The following is a 26,284-nucleotide window of genomic DNA, read 5'->3' as shown; positions in this document are numbered from 1 at the left end:
TCGGTTTAACCGTCCAAAGGTCAATACAGCCATTTCATTAGCGATTAAAATATCTTAAAATGTAATAAATGTATATATTTTTTACTCTGGCATGATTTTATAACATTATATATCAACATAGTGCAAAATGGTATTAAAATTATGTGTAGAAGTCGTTGTTTTGTTATGAGAAAGAATGTCCGGAAAAATTAATTTCATTGATGTCATTCGGAGTAACCAAATATAAAGGGACCATTTTAGATCAAGTCATGTGGTCAATATCATGTGACAGGATGTGACATCATTCAGATGTCTTCAAAGGACCACATGGTCATGAAGCAAAGTAACTAACTCTCTCTTAACTATTTGAAAAATTCATGTTTTCACTTGTTCATACGCGTGTCCCAAAGGTCATTCGGTACAACCGCTATAAAACATGGAAAATGTTGTAATATTTCAAAAACTTTTATTAAATATAAAATGTTTAATTGTCCTTTTGCTAGCTAGCTAGATATCAGCCTGTTAGCATTGTTTGAAAATATCGTCATTCAGTATAACCAAAAGTGTGAAACCGAAATTTTGGTTAAACCAAATGACTTTTTTTGGCGACAAATTTTGTAATAAATGACAAAAGCAGTGTTAATTGATTATTAAAACCACATAATCTCATTGTTAACACTTAATAAAACTTCAAAATTAATTAAATCTCCATTATGTTTTTTTTTTTACACTTTTAAAAACCTTATTCGTCAATGACCCACGCCTGTGGAAGTCCAAAATATATACCTGACCAGCATGAGTTTTATCCATAAATTATTATAAATAAAGCACAGTTCTTACATGATGCTATATGCTTCTTTTTAGCACATTTCTTGGGACAACATTATTCACAAAACAAAACTTGAGTCACAAGTTCATATTCTGAAGATGCTTTTAATAGACTGAAAACACACAAGGTCATATTTAACATGACGAGGCAGTTCAACTTACACGCAATGGCACTGAAGCAATGGACCTGAGGGCAGATGCCATATTTAATGAGTCACGAATGAAAACAAGGCTGACAAAACACTGCAAATATATTTGCAAAACGTTTCCAGTTGAAAAAAAAAAACAAGACTGAAGCATGTTTTCACTCGCATCAAATTAAATATGGCATCTACGGTCCATAAAGTCACTGTAAACACTGTATTTGTGCAGTAAGACAGCGATTGTCAATCAAGCAACAGTTAATATCTACAGGGGAATAATATGGAGTGATTAAGATGGTTTAGCTTCCATAATGTGTGCAGGAGTGTCCGTAACAGACTCACATTTCATGGCACTTTAAGGAGGTTGCATAGAAAAGATCTCTGGAGGATTGTCCATCAAAGCTGTAAACCGTTACTGTGCACAGAAATCACTGATGCACTAAGCATGCTGGGACAGAAAGCGCTGTAGTGTTATATGTGCATTGCACATTCAAGATAGTGTTCAAAAATGTGATATCTGCAGTACCTTCATATGAAGTTCTAGAACAGCCTTAGAATTCCAGAACTGATTCTATTGGTGGAATTATCGTAATAATGAGATTCCAACTAGTATTAATCATTAACATATTTGCAGAACTGTTTTGGAAGAACAGACAAATACAAGCCAGTTATTTTACTATCTTTCTAGAATTCTGTCAAACTGTTTAAGATTTGACTAATTTTCGTCTGTCACTGTTTCTAAAAATGAAAACATCTAAGGTTTGACTATTTGCCATTGTGTGTTTAATGGATGACTCTGAATTTCTTTGCAAATATAAATGTCTTACAGATGTTTAAGTGACACATTTACTGCGTTCAGTCCTTCCGAAAGCGAAAAAAAACACAAAACCTGTCGACAGCAGAACCGTAATGCTGTTATTCCATTGGCTCAGAGGATGGAGGTATTCTGGGAATTCTTCTGTAGTGCTTCACTGGAAACATACATGAATATGTAGCTATAAACGGCATCATGGGAGTGTTTGGGTGAATGTTGAGATGACCGTGCTGTTGCTGTGTTTCTGTGTTTGTGTTTTCTGGTTCTCTAGCTCTCTTCCGTCAGGAAATATCCCAGTTTGGCCACACTCATCTCTCTCCGCAGACGCATCACTTCCCAAAACATCTGCTGAACTGCAATCAGAGTTACAGAGTTACATACTTTATATAATATTAAAATATTATAAATAAAAATATTATATATTTAAATATTTTTTTGTATATATTATTTAATTTTAAAATATAAATAAAATACATATTTTATTATATATACACATTTTTATATAACATTAAAATATGTAATTTAATATAATATTATTTTTTATTATATATATTAATATTTAATATTAAATTTAAGATATAAATAAAAAAATAAATAATTTTTTGTATATAATAAAATATTTAATGTAATTTTAAAATATGTATAAATAAAAAAGATATATATAATAAAAAATATATTTGATTATATATTTTTAAATACATTTAAATATTTCATATAATATTAAATTTAATACATAAATAAAAATAGATATTATATATACAGTATATAAATAATTTTTGTATATATTAAAATATTTAATGTAATTTTAAAATATGTATAAATAAAAATATATATTTCATTATATATTTGTAAATATATTTAAATATTTCATATAATATTAAATTTAATATATAAATAAAAACAGATATTATATATATCATTTTTGTATATAATAAAATATTTAATCTAATTTTAAAATATGTATAAATTAAAAATTACATATTTTTATATATAAATATTTCATATATTGAATTTAATAAATAAAAAATATATATAAATTTTGTATATAATAAAATAATGTAATTTTAAAATATGTATAAATAAAAATATATATTTTATTATATAAATGTTTATATAATATTAAAATAATATATATAAATATATATATAATATTAAAATATTTAATGTAATATTAATATATATATTATATATACATATATATATACACACAATTAATTACAAAAATATATATTTATAAAAAATACATTTTTATGTAATATTAAAATATTTCATTTAATATTAAAATATTATATATATTTATATATACATACAAATAAATACACACTTTCTTACTACTTATTTATCTTAAACTTTTATATATCAAATATATTTTCTTAACACACACACACACACACACACACACACGGCCAAAGTGTATTCTAGGAGACTAGTTTACAGTTGATGAACTCACCATCTTGTCTGACGAGGCCCTGCTGGATGTACCTGATGTAAGTGAAGAAGTTACACACCGCTGTGATCTGAAATAAACATCTCATTTAATGTCAGACTGCTTAATAAATGCGTTAATAAAGAATGAGAGGGAGTGGTATAGAAGTACCCGTGCTCTGCTAGACGGAGATATATAGTAGTAATTCTCTTTATCTCCCAGTTTGATGCGATGTCGGCAGGGGCGGGACATACCGCTCAACGCACACTTACTGTTCAAGCAAAAGAGAACACTGGACAATGAAGCTGTCAATCAAATTACTAAACACTCTGAACGGCCAATGAGACACAAGCAGGACAGAACGATACGTCGTAATTATGAGATTTGAATTTGTAAAGAGCATTCACGTCCTTGTAGAGCTCGTAATTACAACTTGTAAGCAGGTCATTTTCTGAGATCTCTATGTGCGTATACGCCATGTTGTAATTACCGTAATTATGAGATTTCAACTTGTAAAAAGCGTTCACGTCCTCGTAGAGTTTAGCTTTAAGATGGAGATTTTCTGAGAGCTCCTACTTGTACCACCTGACCGCTGCAGATTCATTTAGGTGTTGATTGATAGTGTTAAACGCATAATTCCCAGCTCTGAGTAAATCGTCACGTGTTGTCACCTCAAAATTACGGTAATTATGACATGGCATAAATGCAGCTAGAATAAACAGAGAAAATCTGTTCTTCACTTGAGTGAAACTGATCAATTTACATATATATAATTTATAAAATATATAAAGTAATATAAAGCTCACGTTATAAGTTATACACTTATTTATTTAATATATATTTAATTATTTTCAGTGTTTATGCTGAAAGTGATCAGTTTCACATTGCACATCGCAAAAAAATGTATTTGATTTAAATAAATAAATAATTTTATAAACATTCTCCAGACAGAAAGGACCATATGATGTGTTAGTGTAAACAGGATTTCATGCACATTTGGTTCTTGGAATCACTTACGTTTCTATGGGTGTCCGGCAACCGCTGTGAAAACAACCCCAAATCAAACAGTGATTAAAGCGTGACTTCCCAGATCAAAGTGCATTTGCACTGATTTACAGGATGTGTATTTGTCGCCCCCAGGCAGTGCAGGCAGAATTTAAAGAGGGTCCCACATGCTACAGGTCAAAACTTTGGTCAGGATTGTCCAGAGCGTCAGCCGGTGAAGCAGTCTAAGAGCTGTTGGTGCAGCTGCTATAAACGCAAGTGTTTATGCACTCAGGCATGCAGTATTGGGAAATTAATTGCACTTAAAGGGTTAGTTCACCCAAAAGTGAAAATTCTGTCATTAATTATTCACCCTCGGGCCGTTCCACACCTGTAAGACCTTCGTTCATCTTCGGAACACAAATTACGTTCAATATTAATATTATAAAGCGACGAGAATATTTTTGGTGCGCCAAAAAAAACAAAATAACGAATTATTTAGTGATGGCCAATTTCAAAACACTGCTTCAGGAAGATTCGGAGCGTTATGAATCAGCGTATCGAATCATGATTCGGATCGCGTGTCAAACCGCCAAACTGCTGAAATCACGTGACTTTGGCGCTCCGAACTGCGGATTCGACACGCTGATTCATTACGCTCCGAAGCTTCCTGAAGCAGTGTTTTGAAATTGGCCATCACTAAATAATTCGTTATTTTGTTTTTTTGGCGCACCAAAAATATTCTCGTCGCTTTATAATATTAATATTGAACCACTGTACTCACATTAACTGATTTAAATATGTTTTTAGTACCTTTATGGATCTTGAGAGAGGAAATGTCATTGTTCCCTATGTAGGCCTCACGGAGCCATCGGATTTAATCAAAAATATCTCAATTTGCGTTCCGAAGATTAACGAAGGTCTTACGGGTGTGAGTGTGAGTAATAAATGACATAATTTTCATTTTTGGGTGAACTAACCCTTTAATCAAATGTTTTTCCAACCGTACTTTTCTGTGGCATGCATTCTTGTGCTACTGTTGTGGCCACAAACCTCAGTAGCTACTCGAAACGTCTGTGCCATTAAACCAGATGTTTTATTTTTCAGGTAGCATGTTAGACAGTTTAGCTACATTTGAACTAACTTTCTTTATTGTTGTTGAGCATGGAAAAAAAAGTGGAGTAAATTGATTTCGACACATGCAAGATTCTTCATTTGATTTCTTAAATTGTCCAAAAGTGTGTGAAAAAAAGGTGACGGATTTGTTTTGTTTATACAGAGTCAATGTGCGTCCATCCATGACTTACTTGGGTCCTCCACATTCGATGGCTTTGACCGTGGGCAGCGACGACATCGCAACCGGCTCGATGGTGAGAGAGTTGTTCTCCACCGCGCGCTGGACAGACTGAGACAACTGGAGAAAAACCACGAGAGATCGTCAGAGAGAGAGAAAACACAGAGGAAGATAAAAGAGCATGTATACTCGTGTACCTCAGCGCATGTGAATGACAGGCAGGGTCCGATATCTTCCCTGTACACCCTGCTGATGAACGCAGAGGAGCGATCCAGACCAGGCGCCTCCTTCCACGAGAGGAACTCGGCAAACAACACCGAGTCCAGCTGGATCAGAGAAACACAGAGACTTTAGTTTGTGCTTTTTAACCACTCAATTAATTAATGCTCTTTTCATTTTTTTTTCTTAAATGTGTTTCGTTGCCATTTTGTTTTGTTTCTCTGCTGAAAAAAGCTGGTTTGCTGGTTTGTCCTTGATTATGATTTCACTTTTTTAACTTTAGTTAGTGTGTAATGTTGATGTTTGAGCATAAACATCTGCAAAGTTACGACACTCAAAGTTCAGTGCAAAGGGAGATATTTTCTTTTACAGAATTCGCTTTTTAAAAGGCTAGTAGGGACTACAACAAGCTTCTTCCCGGGTTAGTGACATCACTAACCCTAAAATTTACATAAACCCCGCCCCCGAGAACACACAACAAAGAGGGCGAGGCCATGTTGGGCTGCTTTAGAGAAGAGGAAGAGTTGTTGTAGTAGAGTGTTGTTGTCATGCCGTCATTTTACGCCGGACTGCTTCACAAACGAGGGTCAATTCAACACCAGATTTGCACAAAAGATTAACATGACGGCACATGCTAGTCGATGAGTTGAATCAACTCCACAGCAACTACATAAATTGATCAACTAATCATTCAGAAACGTCCAGTTTCATTCTAAAAGTTGTAACTTACAATCCTCATTTTAGCTGTGAGATTCTCCAGCTTTGTTGTTGTTGAGCAACCGAAGCGCGAGCTGTTAAAGCTCCGCCCTCTTCTGGAAAGGGGGCGGGAGCAGCAGCTCATTTGCATTTAAAGGGACACACACAAAAACGCTGTGTTTTTGCTCACACCCAAATAGGGGCAAATTTGACAAGCTATAATAAATGATCTGTGGGGGATTTTGAGCTGAAATTTCACACACACATGCTGGGGACACCAGAGACTTATTATACAAACATTATAGGTCTTTTGATTTTAATAATGCATTAGTAAATGTTGAAATTAACATTAACTATGATTAAAATGCTTTAGAGGTATGTTAACGAATGGAACCTTATTGTAAAGTGTGACTGTATTATTATATACTACTAAAGAATTAGATTTTAAGTTTATATTTTATTTTATTTCAGCTTTATTTCAATTAACGAAAACAATTTTTAATAGTTTTAGTTTAAAGTAACAACACTTGACAGCTGCTCAGGACCAGCTAAACCGTCTGAAACCAGCAAAGACCAGCAAATCACTTTAGGCTGGATTAAGCTTTTTTTTTTTTTTTTCACCAGGGAAAGAAAGCAAGCAAGAAAGAAAATAATTTAAGTTCTAATTTGGAACCCCTTGTACCCTGTTGCCATAGAGACCTGTCAAGTAGTTAGAAGCCCCTGCCAGCAGGGTTCACACACAGGTCACACTGACCAGCTGACCAGGAATCAGACACACAGTATCAGAGAGAGGAGAACAGGAACTGCACAGACCAGAGAAATGCAGGCCGATGAGGAAGTGAGGAGGAGGAAAAGAGAGGAAGAACAGCAGGAAATCAGTGAAGGTACAGTAAGGGTGTAACGGTACGGGCGTCACGGTTCGGTTCATACAGTCAGACGACGAATACAGTCAGTCACAGGCGATCCACACTCCAATCCAGAAGGGGGCGCGTGTGGTAATGCAATGCTGTTTGCTAACCGCCACAACAGGAAAAAAAGATCAGAAGAAGAAGAACAGACGATCTAGATGTGCATGTAATCTCTCAACCAGTGTTTCAACCGCGGAAAGTCATCAGTAAAACAGCTTGAGAATAATATCTCACGTAGCATCACATTTACCTCAGGCAAGTCATTCAGTGTCCACAGCATGTTAGTTCACTAGAGAAATGAACTATAGAGGGGAAATATATGCACTATATTAGCTTATATATTCATTATATTTACATTACATGTTAGTAATGTCTTAATTACTTAATATATGTTTAAATAAATTGTTATGAAAACAAAACTGTGGCTTCAATGGCGAGGTACGTACCGAACCGTCATGTTTGTGTACCGTTACACCTCTATAAAACAGTGATCAAACCTTCATCATGCAGATACAGACCAAAACTAGTGCCTAAAAGCCAGTGATCTTGCTCAGCAGTGTGTTTGTACCTCTCTGTCCTCCCGGTTTGCCGCGACATCAGTCGTCACCGGCTCCGTGTGCAGCTGTAGGGCACCGCTGGCACTCTTGTTGCGCGTGTGGCCTCGGGTCCGGCTGGAGCCCGGAGACAGCAGCTGAGGATGGAGCTGGCGGTTCGGGGAGGAGGGCGTAGAGGTCAACACCAGGGTCTTCAGAGCAGAGACCTCCGCCTGCAAGACGTCAATCTGAGAGGACAGATATGTTATCAGATTAAAGAGACAACAGTGAGCAAATAGTGAGACAGAAAGAGTGAGACGGCACCTTGCCCTGCGCCTCCTTCAGCTGCTTCTCAGCGGCCGCTTGCTTCACGTTGGCCTCTCGCACCATCTTATGGGCCTCCTAGAAACCAGACCATGAAATACTGTTGGGAACATGCTAAACTAGAAGGCAAATTGATTATTAAAAACTGTGACCACTGTGAAACAGTGACCAGTTAGTATAAATTTAAACCTAATATAACGTAATAAAATCATCCACGAACATGTCATGTGTTTTTATGGCACACATATTAGTCTCACTGTTGAACTCTTCATTACCACACAATAGTCTTCTATGTTCAGTGTCAATCTACTGTCAGCGATGATGTCACATTAGTCCCGCCCACCTCAAACAGACTGGCAGTCAGTTCCTCCAATTCCTGCTCGAGCTGATTCCTGACATGAGACAGTCTGACACACTCCTCGTCTTTCAACTTCAGCTCCTGAAAACACAGACAACAGTCCGTAAAACAGATTAGAATTGAATAGAAGAACATTTTAATGGTTCGTTCACATTTCCAAGCAGTTCACATGTCTATATTGTCTTGGAAAATATTAAATAACTAACGAGCACCAGCATCATTGGATAGAACAATAAAACAATAAATAACTTTAATTATTAAAGTTAATAATAACTTTAACTCTTACACTCTTATACACTCGTAAACACTTAATTGGCATTGATGGTTCCATGAAGAACCTCCAACATCCATAGAACCTTTCAAAATGCACAAAAAGGTTCTTTAGATTTTTTAAATGTTCTTCAAATTAAGAAAAACTGGTAAAGAATGTTCACGAAAAGGTTCTTTGGGGAACCAAAAATGGTTCTTCTATGGCGAAAACCCCTTTTTGGAAACTTTCTTTTTAAGTGTATGTGTATTGACTGATGCAAGGGATGCACCGATATGTATGGAAGCTTGTTTCTGCCATGAAATAAAAAATAAAGAAGGTAATTGCAACTTTTTATCTCACAATTCTGACTTTTTTTCTCAGAATTGTGAGATATAAAATCAGAATTGCATAACATAACATATGTTAACATAACAACAGCAATTTAGAGTTTATAACTCGCAATTCTGAGAAACAAAGTTGCAATTACCTTTATTATTTTTTTTATCTAGTGACGGAAACAAGCTTCCATAGATATGAACATTTTAGCCGATACCGATAACTTATAATTCTTTATACCGATAATTCTAATTTTCTTATCAGGCTTATAACATTAAAAATGAATATATATCAGCCGATACCGATATGGTGGCCGATATATTGTGCATCCCTAACAGCTGCTATTTTGTTGGACTGACTTGACAGCACAACAAGTGAGGGCTTTCTAACTTGCAATTATGGTTTGACAAAGATGTGAGCAGTATTTACTACCAGGAAACACATCATTTGTAACTTGAAACCATGTTCTGGAGCTTTAAAAAAAAAAACCCAACAAACACTGATCTGAACATCAAGAACCTTTTACACTGAAAAATGATTCTTAGTTAAAGTCCCCCAAAAACATTACTTTAAGAGTGTAGAATAGAATAGAATAGAATAGAACATGTGGCACCTTTTGTGCAGCATCCAGCTGCTCTCTGAGGAATTCTGTTCCCTTCTCCTTGATCTCCAGAGAGGAACTCCGAAGACGGGACATGTCGTACGTCTCTCGTCTATGCGCTCCTGCCTCCTCCGGGGGCATCTTCTTCCCCTGCCCCCCATCACCCCCCAATCTGGGGCTCGGCTCTGGATCCAGGTCGACCAATCTGCAGGAAACATTATTATTATTATGTTATAGTTGTGAAGATTTGGTCCAAAACCATGTGAGAAAACTCAAGTAGAAAGAGATTTTCTTAGTTTAAGTTGGTTCTTGTAAAGAGTAAACTACATGAACACCCATTTCCCCCCCAAGTTTCTCCAAATCGTTCAGCCCTAGGAGGACATCACACTTAACACAAGTCTTCAGAGACAATTATGATTATAGGATTATAAAAACTCAAATAGATCCCACTGTGATTCCTAACTGGCCTTATAGCCAATAAGAAGATCCCATAAAATTCAAATGTCATTAAAATCAATCCAGTCATGAAAATATAACACCACACCCTTCTTTATATAGTATGACAGAGCTGTCTGTGGATGAATTCATACACGCTCGTGTGTTATTATGATCAGAATCAGCGCTGTGTGAACTTCAGGGCGGTTTATGTAACTCAGCGCTCCGCGGTTGTCGCGGCATTTCCCGTGTGCGCTCCCCGCCCTTACCCTCACCGCGCCCGGCTACAGGACTCCCCGCGACCCGCGGTCACACAGCACCCGCCCGCGCGTCCCGCTGACGTAAACACAAAGAATGTAACAATCTAACAAAGTTACAGTGTAACAAAGTTGCAGCTCCGTTTCCCGAAATAAAGAGTAACAAAAGTACCAGTAGATCCCGCTGAGGTTTTCCGAAGCCGACTGAGCTCTACAGCAGAAATCTGATCCAGGAAAAAACACCCCGGAATCCGGATCCGAGCGACAAATCTGTGATGTTTTGGGTACGACAGTTTGGCAGACTTTCCTCTGAGATTGAGCAGGAAAAATGTCCAGCTGTCAATCATTGGTCACATGACTCAGCGGTGGCATCCAGGAATCACGTGATGTGCCCCAAACAAGTGTCTCTATTCTATTCTATTCTATTCTATTCTATTCTATTCTATTCTATTCTGTATGTGTTCCTGTTCTGTTGTCTCTGTTCTGTTTTGTATGTTATGTTTGTGTGTTATGTTTTTATTTATGTTATATTGTTTGTTCAGTTCTGCTCATGTTTGTTCTATTGTTATGTATGTTATGTTATTTTGTGTTTTATTGTTTGTTCCATTCTGTTATGTTGTGCATGTTATTTTATGTTATGTTTGTTTCATTCTTGTTATTCTGTGTATGTTATGTTATGCTATGTTATGTTGTTGTTGTGCTATGATATGCTGTTATGTTATGCAATGTTATGTTTTGCTATGTTGTCATGTTATGCCATGTTATGTTATGCTATGTTTTGCTATGTTGTTATGCTATGTTATGCTATGTAATGTTATGCTATGTTATGCCATGTTATGCCATGTTATGTTATGCAATGTTATGCCATGTTATGCTATGTTATGCTATGTTATGCCATGTTATGTTATGTTATGCAATGTTATGCCATGTTATGCTATGTTATGCCATGTTATGTTATGTTATGCAATGTTATGCCATGTTATGCTATGTTATGCTGTTAAACTATGTTGTTATGCTATGTTATGCTGTCATGCTATGTTATGTTATGCTATGTTGTTATGCTATGTTATGCTATGTCATGTTATGCTATGTTATGCCATGTTATGTTATGTTATGCAATGTTATGTTATGCTGTTTTGCTATGTTGTTATGCTATGTTATGCTGTTATGTTATGCTATGTTGTTATGCTATGTTATGTTATGCTATGTTATGCCATGTTATGTTATGTTTTGCTATGTTGTTATGCTATGTTATGCTATGTCATGCTATGTTATGTTATGCTATGTTTTGCTATGTTGTTATGCTATGTTATGCTATGTCATGCTGTTATTTTATGCTATGTTATGCCATGTTATGCTATGTTATGCTGTTAAGCTATGTTGTTATGCTATGTTATGCTATGTCATGCTATGTTATGTTATGCTATGTTGTTATGCCATGTTATGCTATGTTATGCTATGTTGTTATGCCATGTTATGCTATGTTATGCTATGTCATGCTATGTTATGTTATGCTATGTTGTTATGCCATGTTATGCTATGTTATGCTATGTCATGCTGTTATGTTATGCCATGTTATGCTATGTTATGCTATGTCATGCTGTTATGTTATGCCATGTTATGCTATGTTATGCTATGTCATGCTGTTATGTTATGCTATGTTATGCCATGTTATGCTATGTTATGCTATGTTGTTATGCTATGTTATGCTATGTTATGCTATGTTATGCTATGTTATGCCATGTTATGTTATGCTATGCAATGTTATGCTATGTTTTGCTATGTTGTTATGCTGTTATGCTATGTTATGCTATGTAATGCTATGTTATGCCATGTTATGTTATGCTATGTTATGCAATGTTGTTATGCTGTTATGCTATGTCATGCTATGTTATGTTATGTTATGCTATGTTATGTTTTTTTGTTTTGCTATGCTATGCTGTTACGTTATGCTATATTATGTTATGCTATGTTATGCTATATTGTTATGTTGTAATGTTATGCTATGCTGTTATTTTATGCTATGTTACGTTGTTATGCTATGTTATGCTATGTTTTGCTATGTAATGTAATGTTATGCTATGTTATGTTATGTTACTTAAATATTCCTAATTCTGATGGATTTTCAGACATTGATATTGTGTGTCTGCAGTTCTGTGCATTCAGCAGAATTAGAGTTTACATCCTCTTTTTATTCATATGGAAAAATAATTGTGGGTGGAAGATTTTGCTCTGTCACCATTTTTAACAGTTGTTACAAAACATTAGACCGCTAATTGTTAAAGCTATCAAAAAAAAAAAAAGGAAGTATTACTATGGTATTTTTGGTTAGGTGAAGTCTGGACGTACCTCCCGACCGGGCATCTCTCTTCCTCTGCCGTATGCTGATCCGTAAGATCACCATTGCCGAAGAACGTAGCTGATGAGTATACTGCTATCCCAGAATTCCCTGCCACCAGCAGCTCGTACCCTGGAACAGACCTGGAGCGTGCTGGAGGAGAGGAGGAGAGCTGCACACGATGGATTCCTTCAAAAGTGTCCATCATGTAAAGTAGATTCACTCAAACACACACACACTTGCCCTGAGAGTGTTTACTTCACCTGCATTTCTTACAGCCAGCCTGTTAAATACAGAGAGAGATACAGAGAGATTACATTCAAGTTCAGAGATGAAGACATTGTAGTTTTTTACTTCATCACTGTTACAGTTTCCATTCAGGTTATCAAAGTGTAACTAAAGCATTGCACCATACCCCAATGTTTGCAACAATGAAGTCAGTTAAATATCTACATGCCCTCTAAGCTCTTTAGAAAGACTAAACAGGAAAGTATTTAACCACAGAAACGGACAGAGTCAATCTACAACATTTATCCTTATTATTTATGTATAAAATAATATATTATATACAGTAGAGGTCAAAAGTGAAGTTTAGGCATTTAAACAAACAAACATTATGACATTAAATGAAGAAGAAATAATTAAGGCTCTTCATCCTGCAGTCAGTAACATTTATAGTTTCTTTGAACAGAGACTGAAGTGTAAGTGTCACATAATCAGATCCATTGAAAGTCTCAGTCCTTTCCGTGTCAAACACAATGACCGAACGCAGCAGAAAATCAGTCTTACCGCAGTGACCTCGAGTGACTCTTCATACACTTTCAGAATCTCCATTCCTGTGAAACACCCTCAGATGATGTTTGCATGTTTTGAGGATCTTCACATCGGTTGTTTCGACCCTGAACGAAGTTCCAGCTCTTGTGGTCAGGCACGGGTTAATGAAACACAACGGGGCCACACGCAGAGCTGCATTTCCTCCACTAGAGGGCCCTATAGAGCACTAAACACCCTGCTGAGGGCCTCTGTGATCAGAGAGTGTTTATTGGAGCCTAAACTCCTCATGGATGTTGATTATTGACATCATATTTACATTACATAACTGCTATTAATACATGACGACTCTATTAATCGAGCTGAATATGTGTGTGAGTGTTTGTGCTTGTGCGATTTCTGAAAGATTTGCTCAGATTAACAAACCCCCCAGTTTTCCACAATGCCTCTTTGTTAGTGGAAAACAGATTAGCAGGTCAAGTGACCGGAGGTGTGGGCGTCCCTGTACTCCTCTGCTCCATCCTTTCTTCCTAACGGTTCCGGTGAAGACCGTCAACTCTCAAAACATCACACGCTGTGAGTAGAGCTGCTTATTTCTTACAGATTCTGCGTTTGAGGCCTACAGACGAGGGATAGGAAGCAGTTGCATTTGCTACGTTGGATTTACAGTCTGTGTTTCTCTTTTAATCCTCGCATAATCTAGCTCTGCTTCATTTTACCCATGTAATCGACTTGTTGACTTGCATGCTAACTAACATCAAAATATCATGTGATTTGTGTTTGTGTGATTCAGACAGTGTTGAGCAGCATGTGTAGTTGTCCATACTCGTCTCTAATCACAGTGAAAGGTCAATCAGAAGGGCTGTGAGTGTCTTTCTGTCCAGAGGGGGCAGCGATGATCAAAGATGAGTTTTAAAGGATAAAATTATTAACTACAGAGGGGCTCTAAAACTCATCTTTGATCACCAAAATGACATATTTCAATGTTTTTTCCTTTAAATAGCTTGAATGAAACTCTACACCCTTGTCTCATTTAATATACGTGGTTCTATGAATATGCAAATTAGCCCCGCCTCCACTCACTCACACCAGTTCAGAGATGCACTCGTTGACGTGATTGGTTACAAGGTAGTTTGTGACGTTCCCTGAAAACACTCAGCAATGGTGTTGACTGATGAATTTTCACATGGTTTGTCTGAAAGCATATTAAATCACCACATAGACATATAAACAACATTAAAAACTTGATTTTCACCACAGAGGGTCTTTAACTGTATTGTATTTATTCATTTATCCAGCAGGTTAATCAGTGCCACTTTTAGTGAGCAGGACTGCATGAAATTACTGGCATTAGAGAGCGACAGAGAGATATTCCCTACAGGTTGATATATATTTTTACATTAGTGTTTCATTGATCTAGTGATTTAACAAAAATGTGCTTAAAGCACTCAATTCATATGTATTAGTTTTACAATCTCTTTATGGACTTTCTGAAGTGTCAAAGCTGCATGGACTGTCAAAAAGGGAGAGAAATCAGTCATATTTAATTTGAAATATCTTCATTTGTGTTTTGCAGAAGAACGAAAGTCTTACGGGTTTGAAACAACATGAGGGTGAGTATGAGTCACTATGCCTGTCACCTTCAGCACTACATCTCCCAGAATCCTCCCTGCACCACAATCATCAGCTGTCATCAATCACCTCGTCATTCGTCACTCCAGCACCAGATATCAGGACACACACGGTCTGAGCTCGTCTACGACTCTGACTCCACCACATGAGAATACTTTCAGGACCACTGACCTTCCTCTGCCTACCTTCATCATCCTGTAACTTGTTATCTTGGACCTGTTATCCTCATTGTGCTCGTCTACAAACCTGCAAGAGAAAGAGTTGTCAGTTAAGTGTGAGTTTGCTGATGTTCATTACTCACCTCCGTCTGACGATCCTTCAGGTCGCTATCAACACATCAAAAAAGTACTTTAATGAACCCTTTAAGCAATAAATGTTCAAATCACTTCTCTGCTGGGTCTTTTTATTTATTACTTTTATAAGTATTTTTATGCACAAATTAAATAACTGGTTTTGTGTTTGGTTTTGTTATCTATAATCCACAGGAATCATGTAAAATAGAACTATAGATTTTACTGAATACCACTTTAGCTTAATTGATTTAGTAGTTAATTATAGTCACTTGATCATTAAAAGGAAGACCTGTTAATCACAGTAAAGGTCTTTTTTTACTAACTTCTTAAAATCTTCAAGTCCTCCCTTTATCTATATTTCACAGATTCACGGCTCCAAGTGAGTTTATTTATTTGCTAGCTACAGTATATGGTTATACAATGAGTGTTGATAATTTAAACTAATTTCTGTTCGTGTTTATAAGCAGATTATAACACACACACACACAATGAGGAGTCCATACATAAGTATTTGGATTTTTAATACCTGATGTCACAGATATACATTAACCTATTGACATATTTATTATAAAATAGGAAGCTTTATTTATATTTTTTGCATATTTGAACCCTTTCCAGCAGTGACTGAATGATTTTGAGATCTGTCTTTTCACACTGAGGACAACTGAGGGACTCAAACACAACTATTAAAAAGGTTCAAACATTCACTGATGCTCCAGAAGGAAACACGACGCATTAAGAGCCGGGGGTGAAAACTTTTGAATTTGAAGATCAAGATAAATTGTATTAATTTGTCTTCCGGGAAACATGTAAGTGTCTTCTGTTTCTTCTGAAGGGCAGTACTAAATGATTGAACAAAATAAGAAAAATTTCCAGACATCTTCATTCTTCATCCCGCCTCTTAATGCGTCGTGTTTCCTTCTGGAGCATCAGTGAATGTTTGAATCTTTTTTAATAGTTGTGTTTGAGTCCCTCAGTCGTCCTCAGTGTGAAAAGACGGATCTCAAAATCATACAGTCACTGCTGGAAAGGGTTCAAATATGCCAATAATGCTGGAAAACTGAAGAATCTGCAGGACCTGGAGGATTTTTCTGAAGAGCAGAGCTCAGTTTAACTGTTCAGGACAAACAAGAGACTCATGAACAACCATCACACAACAATAAAACAGTCGTGGATCATCCAGGTAACCACACAGTATTAAGAATCAAAGTTTTGTATAGGGTTATTTTAATAAATACAGCTATTTTTTTTTTGTCTTATGGATTATATGTAAACATCTTTTATGTAAAATATCTTACTCAGGACAGTACTAAATAAAAAAAAAAAAATAAGATGCAGTTTATATGATCTCTTTTATTTTGTTAAAATTATTCACATTTTAACAGATTCTGGAAGTGGTTCACATACTTTTTCTCGCAACTGTATAATATATACACACATATACATATACATATATATGCACATATAGTTATACATATACACACATATATATATATAGATGTGTGTATGGATGTGTAATTACATTTTTCTCATCTGTGTGTAGTTTGGCGTGTATGTTTGTGCATTTACTACATTGTTACATTGTAAGAATCGTTAAAATGGCTTTGAATGAAGTGTTTGCTTTTGAAAGATATGTGATGTTTTGCATGTGTTTTGTGTGTAGAGTTTCAAGAAATTGAGCCATAGTTTCAAAAACTGTGTAAATACTTTGAATAAACTGTAATAGGCTGACTTACAGTAGTAAAAAAAAGCATATACATTTTTTACAGTTTAATAAAGCCCAATATAATCAGCTTGCAAAAAACTATGATCTCCATAATACTTGTAGATCATTAATTTTATCTTAATTTTTATATATTCAAATGACATTGAAAACATATTTGTCAAATTTCCAGACATGACTGAATGCATCGCTGTCAAATTGAAGGAAAGAGACAATATTATTTTACAGTTTTTCTGAATTGCTAAAACACATTTCTTGAAAACATCTCTCATTTTCTCAAAACCTTAAACACAAATCCAAATCTTCAAACATCTACATTCACAAAACCTCTGACTCTTCTGGCAAAATCAAACAATTGCCTCAAAACTTTCACCTGTTTTCAAAATCGAACAAAACTTTCAGATCGTACACACATCATCACTTCTCATCCTATAGTGTCACTGCAGTCAAATCAATAATACTGTTGAAAATTATTGAATATTGTTGAGGATTTTGTCCATAGGCGGTGTCATCTCTTGCCAGGCAAAGGGAAAAACCCTCTGGTGTGCCGGATCCAGCCTTGACATCGTTCTTCACACCTCCCTCATCCTCTTCCTCCTCGTCCTCCTCTACACATACTCTTCTTCCTCTACTTTTCAGAAGTTGTTGTTGGTGTCATCATTCAGCTCCTGCGCTCTCTGAACACATCCATATTTCATACAGTTGGTTTAATCACAATATTAGAAACAATTTTGAGTCGTTGTGTGTGAACGATGACAACTGTGTTGTAGTTGTGCTTGTGTTTACCGTTTTAAGTGTGAAATGTGTTTCAGTGAGTGAGAAGTGTTTATAGTTTTGCAAAAAGAGTTCATGAGGTTTGAAAACAGCCTCAGTTTTTGCAGAAAGAGTGATTTGCTCGACAAATTGGTTTAGGCTATTGAGAATTTGCTTTAGAGAATGAGGTTTAGTGTCTTAGCAATTGTGAGAAACTGTAATACATTTATAATACTTCTCTAAAGAGACACTTAAAGACATGGACATTGAGTAACTGTATCGTCTACATGAGCCATTTGTTCTTGGACCCCAGAGATCGCCGCTTGTGGCTATATGTGTATTTGCGATTAAAATTGAATATTAAAATGCAGTCTATGATTAGAAAGGTCTTATACATTGTAAGCAATTTTTGAATATTGTGTTGCAGCAGTTCTCATATTACTCTATAGTCTCTTTAGGATGGATCACTTACATTGTGGCACGGTTCATTTGGATATCTGCTAAATCAGTCAATGTAAATGTAAAGGCTGCACCTGTGCTATAACCTGCAGACCCTTTTAACATTTTCAAATACAATAACCATATAACAGTTTGAAGACTGGTGATAAATCAGTCTATCTGGATCATCTGTGGCTCTGCTCTCCTTTGTCACTAATTTTTATTGTCTTAACTGACATTAAAGCATATTCAGTACGACTCATGAGTAAATGTTTTATTAGTGGGTCTATTCAAATGAAAAGTAAATCAGGAATTACGCTTCTGATGAGAAGATAATTGTAAAAGAGCACTATTTAACGCCCGTTTCTCGCAGCCCTCACTACACCTGATCATCAACCCAGGTAAATCCTTCTTTCTTCCAACTACTTTTTTTGATACATAATTCAATGAAGAGTACTGAATATTGTTAGATAGCATTAAATGTAAAACGATGATGTTTTTAACTTGATATTTCTCTTTCAGGGTACTGGACAATTTGAGTGTTATAGCACTGTAGAAGAACAGAGCATTTTGTGTTGTTTTATTTACATATTTTTCATTTAAATTTAAAGAATGTGTTAAATTATTGTTAAAACATTTTACATTCAAAGTTTAAACAATATTGTGTGATGAAATAATATTTTCTTATGAATGAGAGTCTTGACGAATACAGTGGCAGTGATGTTTGTGGACTAATTCATATAAAAAACATCTTTATTGTGGAATAAACTGGAATAAATATATATATTTTTAATTTCAATAATATAGCATGTGTCTACAGCTGAATATGTCACAAGAATAGAGAAAACTACAGTAGTTTTGACGTTAGTTTTTGTGCTCTCAGTAAAGAACAGCAGTCGACAGTGGATCTGTTAAATCGAGCTCATCTAGAGTCTGTTTGGGATTGTTTTGAACACACTGACTGTAGTTTGGTGACATGGAGACCAAAACATGATCAGATGTTAATCGTTTTGAGAGCAAGTTTGTGAACACGGTCTTAGTTTAGGGGGGAATATCCAAAATATCAGCTCAGGAAGAACAAAGTTGAAATTATTGAACAACACTTTGATGTATTTGCGTCTCTTTTGAAGATCTAATCGTGTCAAACATTTGTTACGCTGTATAGTAAACGAGTCTCAACGAGTTTCTGTTTCAAAGGAGCCTTTAAAAGATGAAGAGCTTGAGCGGAAGGTTCGTTTTGGTCATTGTGCTTCTCCAGCTGTGCCTCTCTGTGCAGGAGGTCAGTGCCAGTGGAAAACCAGCTGGAGGAGCAGCTGGAGCATCAGCTTCTCAAAATCAGGTGAGGATAAAAGATTTTCTCATTTTCATACACTTATTTACTTAGTATCTATGTGGTTTATTAGTGCAGGTATGGCATATAGAGGAAATGTAAAGATCGATCATTAAAATTTACTTCTGACAATCTGACCATGTTGACATTCAGATAATAATGTTCTTATTAATGTTTGTGTAGGAGGGAACCGGAGCTGAATTAGTCCGCGAAGCTCTGAGACAGAAGTTTAAACAGCATGAATCTTCAGCAGCCGCTTGAACATCAGCATCACTTTCTTTTTCTCCTTTTAATCTTCTAATTGTGAAGAAGATCTTAATAAACCTGAATGTAGCAAATGCACAGTTTGTCTCGTCTTGTTCATTGCCTTAAAATCAGTTCCACATACTTTTTGGCAAATCTTTTTTATGTATATGTAATTTTGTCTTAAAAACATCTGTAACGTTGTCCGCTCCAAGAACTTCTCAAAAGGCAGATCATACATTTATAAAAATATTTTATTAAAAATGCACGTCAGCGCTCTGTACAGCATATAATCTGTTATATTACCATCAATCTGAACAGTCATGGGCTATTTAAATATTAAACAGAATACATGAAACATCATTGAAACAGAAACATGACTGAATGTAAGTGAAGATAAGATCATGATGACTGCATAATCTGAAATATAGAAGATCTACACACACACTCACACGGTCTGAGCTGAGCTCTGACTCCATCACATGAGAATACTTTCAGGACCACTGACCTTCCTCTGCCTACCTTCATCATCCTGTAACTTGTTATCTTGGACCTGTTATCCTCATTGTGCTCGTCTACAAACCTGCAAGAGAAAGAGTTGTCAGTTAAGTGTGAGTTTGCTGATGTTCATTACTCACCTCCGTCTGACGATCCTTCAGGTCGCTATCAACACATCAAAAAAGTACTTTAATGAACCCTTTAAGCAATAAATGTTCAAATCACTTCTCTGCTGGGTCTTTTTATTTATTTTTTTGCTTTTATAAGTATTTTTATGCACAAATTAAATAACTGGTTTTGTGTCTTGTTTTGTTATCTATAATCCACAGGAATCATGTAAAATAGGACTATAGATTTTACTGAATACCACTTTAGCTTAATTGATTTAGTAGTTAATTATAGTCACTTGATCATTAAAAGGAAGACCTGTTAATCACAGTAAAGGTCTTTTTTTACTAACTTCTTAAAATCTTCAAGTCCTCCCTTTATCTATATTTCACAGATTCACGGCTCCAAGTGAGTTTATTTATTTGCTAGCTACAGTATATGGTTATACAATGAGTGTTGATAATTTAAACTAATTTCTGTTCGTGTTTATAAGCAGATTATAACACACACACACACAATGAGGAGTCCATACATAAGTATTTGGATTTTTAATACCTGATGTCACAGATATACATTAACCTGTTGACATATTTATTATAAAATAGGAAGCTTTATTTATATTTTTTGCATATTTGAACCCTTTCCAGCAGTGACTGAATGATTTTGAGATCCGTCTTTTCCCACTGAGGACAACTGAGGGACTCAAACACAACTATTAAAAAGGTTCAAACATTCACTGATGCTCCAGAAGGAAACACGACGCATTAAGAGCCGGGGGGTGAAAACTTTTGAATTTGAAGATCAAGATAAATTGTATTAATTTGTCTTCCAGGAAACATGTAAGTGTCTTCTGTTTCTTCTGAAGGGCAGTACTAAATGATTGAACAAAATAAGAAAAATTTCCAGACATCTTCATTCTTCATCCCTCCTTTCATCTAGACCTCCTGCACAGCTTCTGTCAGTCATGGGCCCTGTCAGTTAACCCCAAAAAGACAAAAATAATGATTTTCCGAAAAAGACCCAGCCGACAAGACCAACATAGTTTTAAATTAGACAACATGCTCCTTGAGCACACGCAGAACTACACTTACCTTGGCATAAATATTAGCAACACAGGGAATTTTAACAAAGCTGTGAACGACCTGAGAGACAAGGCACGGAGAGCTTTTTACGCTATTAAGAGAAATATCAAAATTGACATCCCAGTCAGAATCTGGATAAAAATAATCAAATCAGTAATAGAACCCATCGCGCGCTACGGGTGTGAAGTCTGGGGCCCACTCACAAACCAAGAGTTCACTAAATGGGACAAACACCCAATAGAGACTCTACAGACCGAACTATGCAAAGTTTTGCTACGAGTACAGTGCAAAACCCCAAATAACATCTGCAGAGCAGAATTAGGATTTTACCCACTTATAATCACAATTCAAAAAAGGGCCATTAAATTCCATACCCACCTAAAAAATAGTGATAAACAGACCCTCCATCACAAAGCCCTGAACTACCAAGAGCTGACACCAGGAAGAAACGCCTTCGGAAAATTGGTCTTAGAGCTGACTACACAAACCAAAACATGTCTGACTGAAAATAAAAACTTAGCCAGACCAAACCAAATAATCAAAGCACAAAAACAAAAATATCTAAAACATTGGACAGACGCAACAGCCCTACAAAGTAAACTGGAATGCTATTTGGCCCTAAATAGAGAATATGAATTGGCAGGATACCTGACTACAGTGAGCGACCCTAAACTGAGAAAAGTCCTGAGCATGTACAGACTCAGTGAACACAATCTGACCATAGAGACAGGCAGACACAGACAGACCTGGCTACCAAAGGAAGACCGGCTGTGTCCCCACTGCACAGAGAATGAAGTGGAAACAGAACTACACTTTCTGACATCCTGCCCTAAATATGCACAAATTAGGGACACTTTCTATCCCCATTTCACAACTCACCACAAAGACTTCCAACAGAAACCAAATATGGACAAACTCCCATACCTGCTAGGAGAAAGCCCAGCAAGCTCAAACCTGGCTGCCAGGTATGTGAGGTCCTGTCACGACGAAAGAGCCTCCAGCGGGACAGAACTACCAACACACTCACTATATGCCTAGAGACACTTCTATAAATATTATAAGATTGAACATTTTTATTGCAATTTTTTTTTTAAATTTCTATTTTATTGCTAGATTTTTTTTTTTCTCTTATTTTCTTTTCTTCATCATTATTACATATATTTATTTATTTTTATTGTACAGTGTTATTAATGCTTTGGCAATGTAAAGATTTCTTTTACTATGCCAATAAAGCTATTTGAATCTTGAATCTATTTAGTACAATTCAGTCTGTTACTAATCCATCTAGTAATGTTCTGCAGCATGTGACAAAGTCAACCTGTGATGATTTTCTCCGTTATTTTGTTGACAAAGTAGCTTCTGTTAAACAGAGCATTAACAATATGTCTAACAGTTTTGACTTGTGCTCTTCTTCTGTACTCTCTGTGTTTAATGTGTTTGAGCCAGTGTCACTGAGGTGGTCCAGGGGCTGAGACCGATTAACTGTCCTATGGACATTATTCCTTCCAAGGTGCTTAAACAGGTTTTTAACACAGTGGGGCCATGTCTCCTCTCGTTCATAAACAGCTACCTCAGCTCAGGTTCTGTACCAAATGCATTCAAGCACGCTGTGGTCAGGCCTCTTCTGAAAAAACCCAACCTTGATCCTGCTGTCCTGTCAAATTTTAGACCTGTGTCCCAAAAAATAGTCTTTATTCAGTTACATTTTTTTCTGGAAAACAATCAAATCTTTGAAAAATTCCAGACTGGTTTCAGAACACGACACAGCACTGAATCCGCTCTGCTGAAAGTACAGAACGATATTCTCTTGTCCCTTGATGCGGAAAAGCCTGTGCTGCTGGTAATGTTGGACCTTACTGCAGCGTTTGACACCGTGGACCATTCAGTCCTTCTGAGACGTCTGGCCCAACAGGTTGGCCTTCAGGGAACTGTGCTGCAGTGGTTTAGGTCATATTTAACAGATAGGACATTCTCTGTTATGACTGATGACCTTTCCTCCTCTTCAGCTCCTATGACCTCTGGTGTGCCACAGGGATCTATTTTGGGCCCTGTTCTATTCTCTCTGTATATGCTGCCTTTAGGTTCAATTATTTCAAATCACAATGTGTCCTTCCATCTGTATGCATATGATTTACAAATCTATCTGCCGGTTGTCCCCAATTCTTCTGACAGTCTTGAATCCATAAACAGATGTTTAGATGACAACAAATTGTGGCTGTCTCAGAACTTTCTCTGTTTGAATGAGGACAAAACAGAATGTATTGTTTTTGGCACATCCGACCTGCCCAGCGTCTCAGCTCCTGGTCTTGTTGTGTTGACCCCCCATTTTAATCACGTTGTGAAAAATTTGGGGGTGAAATTAGACAGCAGTCTAAAATTTGATAAGCAAATTGATTCTGTGGTCAGGGCAAGCTTCTTTCAGCTCCGCCTCCTAGCAAAGGTTAAACCCTTCTTGAGCCGTTGTGACCTGGAGAAAGCTATCCATGCTTTTGTTAGTTCCCGCATAGACTACTGTAATGCGCTCTATGTGGGAGTTAACCAAGCTGGTCTTCACCGTTTGCAGCTTGTGCAAAATGCTGCGGCCCGTCTGCTCACTAACAGTCGGAAACACGAGCACATCACACCTGTCCGGATATTTTTAAAATGTAAATGAAAAGAGTCCCTCTCGCTGTCCCAGACACGATGTTGTTTTAATTGCTGTTGAGCACATTGTAAACTGTGAATCTGTTTTGTGATTACAACGACGTTGCCGTTTAGACTGTGCAAGTTTGATAAATGGTAGGGAGTTATATATAGGCTATATATATGACTTTTGTTAAGCCTTTAATAAAACACTTGTTAAGCATATTTCTGGTATTCAGTTTCCTTTTGTTTTATGGTTTTAATCAAAGGGTGTTGTTGTGTAAATCTTTTGGAAATAACAGGCGTGAAAGACAGCTGGGACAGAGGAAAAGGAGATTTCTCCGTGTTAATTTTAATTATTTAAAAAAAAAATCACATCTTTTTGTCATGTTACTCCCTTAAACCCCTAGCCTAGACTAAAGAAGGATCGTAACTATACTATAACGTAACTATATAATATATATATATATATATATACACACACACACACACACTATACATACATACATACAGTGTGTGTCTGTGTCTGTAAATATATATATATGTATATATACAATTGCAATCAAAATTATTCACCCCCTTAACCTGCAAGACATTTTGCTGCTGAGAACAAAATTTTATGAAAACAATTTTGCGTCCAAATTTATTCAACCCCCAAAAGTCAAATTTTGTGCAGAATCACTGAAATACACAAGGCCTTTCCTGAAATAGACGTCGTCTGGAGGGGAGCATATGTTGCTCTAAAACCTTTATAAACCTTTCAGCATTCATAGTGCCTTCCAAAACATTCAAGCTGCCCATACCGTATGCACTTACGCACCCCCATACCATCAGAGATGCTGGCTTTTGAACTGAACGCTGATAACACGCTGGAAGGTCTCCCTCCTCTTTAGCCCGGAGGACACGGCGTCCGTGATTTCCAACAAGAATGTCAAATTTGGACTCGTCTGACCATAGAACACTTTTCCACTTTCCACACAGTCCATTTTAAATGAGCCTTGGCCCACAGGACACGACGCTTGGGGCTATATTTGTATTTGTTATTAAAATGTAATTTTAAAATGTAGTCTTATAGTAGTATTATAATATTGTAGTATTATAAACAATGATTAGAAAGGTCTTATACATTGTAAGCAATTTTAGAGCATTGTATTGCAGCAGTTCTCATATTACTCTAGTCTCTTTAGGATGGATCACTTACATTGTGGCACGGTTCATTTGTGAGTAACTTTAGATAACAATATCTGCTAAATCAGTCAATGTAAATGTAAAGGCTGCACCTGTGCTATAACCTGCAGACCCTTTTAACGTTTTCAAATACAATAACCATATAACGGTTTGAAGACTGGTGATAAATCAGTCTATCTGGAGGCTCTGCTCTCCTTTGTCACTCATTTTCATGTCTTAATATTCAGTACGACTCATAAGTGAATGTTTTATTAGTGGGTCTATTCAAATGAAAAGTAAACTGGGAATTACGCTTCTGATGAGAAGATAATTGTAAAAGAGCACTATTTAACGCCCGTCTCTCGCAGCCCTCACTACACCTGATCATCAACCCAGGTAAATCCTTTTTCTTCCATGACTAAGTACTTTTTTTGATACATAATTCAATGAAGAGTACTGAATATTGTTAGATAGCATTAAATGTAAAACGATGATGTTTTTAACTTGATGTTTCTCTTTCAGGGTACTGGACAATTTGAGTGTTATAGCACTGTAGAAGAACAGAGCATTTTGTGTTGTTTTATTTACATATTTTTCATTTAAATTTAAAGAATGTGTTAAATTATTGTTAAAACATTTTACATTCAAAGTTTAAACAATATTGTGTGATGAAATAATATTTTCTTATAAATGAGAGTCTTGACGAATACAGTGGCAGTGATGTTTGTGGACTAATTCATATAAAAAACATCTTTTTTGTGGAATAAACTGGAATAAATATATATATTTTTAATTTCAATAATATATGTGTCTACAGCTAAATATGTCACAAGAATAGAGAAAACTACAGTAGTTTTGACGTTAGTTTTTGTGCTCTCAGTAAAGAACAGCAGTCGACAGT

The 26,284-nt window shown here is 36.1% G+C and overlaps 3 protein-coding genes across 8 annotated transcripts in view; 2 read left to right on the top strand and 1 right to left on the bottom strand.

Annotated features, from left to right (window-relative positions):
• Positions 1 to 892: 892 nt before the first annotated feature.
• The window catches only part of rab3il1 (RAB3A interacting protein (rabin3)-like 1), a 27,965-nt gene continuing 2,573 nt past the window's right edge, over positions 893 to 26,284 (bottom strand). Inside the window, exons 1-12 of one of the 4 annotated variants that reach the window (XM_051883106.1) lie at positions 13,513 to 13,653; positions 12,735 to 13,006; positions 9,706 to 9,898; positions 8,492 to 8,587; positions 8,149 to 8,226; positions 7,860 to 8,072; positions 5,666 to 5,794; positions 5,482 to 5,588; positions 4,208 to 4,231; positions 3,362 to 3,461; positions 3,215 to 3,281; positions 893 to 2,117 (exon numbers count right to left, since the gene is read on the bottom strand). In XM_051883106.1, coding sequence (XP_051739066.1) covers positions 2,032 to 2,117; positions 3,215 to 3,281; positions 3,362 to 3,461; positions 4,208 to 4,231; positions 5,482 to 5,588; positions 5,666 to 5,794; positions 7,860 to 8,072; positions 8,149 to 8,226; positions 8,492 to 8,587; positions 9,706 to 9,898; positions 12,735 to 12,931 — 1,290 coding nt within the window. In that variant the 5' untranslated portion in view covers positions 12,932 to 13,006; positions 13,513 to 13,653 and the 3' untranslated portion in view covers positions 893 to 2,031. Of the gene's footprint in view, positions 2,118 to 3,214; positions 3,282 to 3,361; positions 3,462 to 4,207; positions 4,232 to 5,481; positions 5,589 to 5,665; positions 5,795 to 7,859; positions 8,073 to 8,148; positions 8,227 to 8,491; positions 8,588 to 9,705; positions 9,899 to 10,557; positions 10,760 to 12,734; positions 13,007 to 13,512; positions 13,654 to 26,284 lie in introns of those variants that run through there. The other 3 variants (XM_051883107.1, XM_051883109.1, XM_051883108.1) reach the window with 3 other exon arrangements.
• Positions 13,930 to 26,284, top strand: part of best1 (bestrophin 1) — a 26,746-nt gene continuing 14,391 nt past the window's right edge. Inside the window, exon 1 of the mRNA XM_051883117.1 lies at positions 13,930 to 14,070. The gene's annotated coding sequence lies outside the window, so the exon portion shown is untranslated. The remainder of the gene's footprint in view (positions 14,071 to 26,284) is intronic.
• LOC127506539 (phospholipase A and acyltransferase 3-like) overlaps positions 17,854 to 26,284 on the top strand; it is a 9,667-nt gene continuing 1,236 nt past the window's right edge. For 2 of the 3 annotated variants that reach the window (XM_051883114.1, XM_051883113.1), the window contains exon 1: positions 17,854 to 19,672. In XM_051883114.1, coding sequence (XP_051739074.1) covers positions 19,544 to 19,672 — 129 coding nt within the window. In that variant the 5' untranslated portion in view covers positions 17,854 to 19,543. The remainder of the gene's footprint in view (positions 19,673 to 26,284) is intronic. The other variant, XM_051883115.1, reaches the window with a different exon arrangement.

The sequence above is a fragment of the Ctenopharyngodon idella genome, chromosome 24 (genome assembly GCF_019924925.1).
Source record: "Ctenopharyngodon idella isolate HZGC_01 chromosome 24, HZGC01, whole genome shotgun sequence".
Classification (NCBI taxonomy): domain Eukaryota; kingdom Metazoa; phylum Chordata; class Actinopteri; order Cypriniformes; family Xenocyprididae; genus Ctenopharyngodon; species Ctenopharyngodon idella.
Note: the sequence above shows the minus strand (reverse complement) of the source record. Positions and strands in the feature narration are given on the sequence as shown.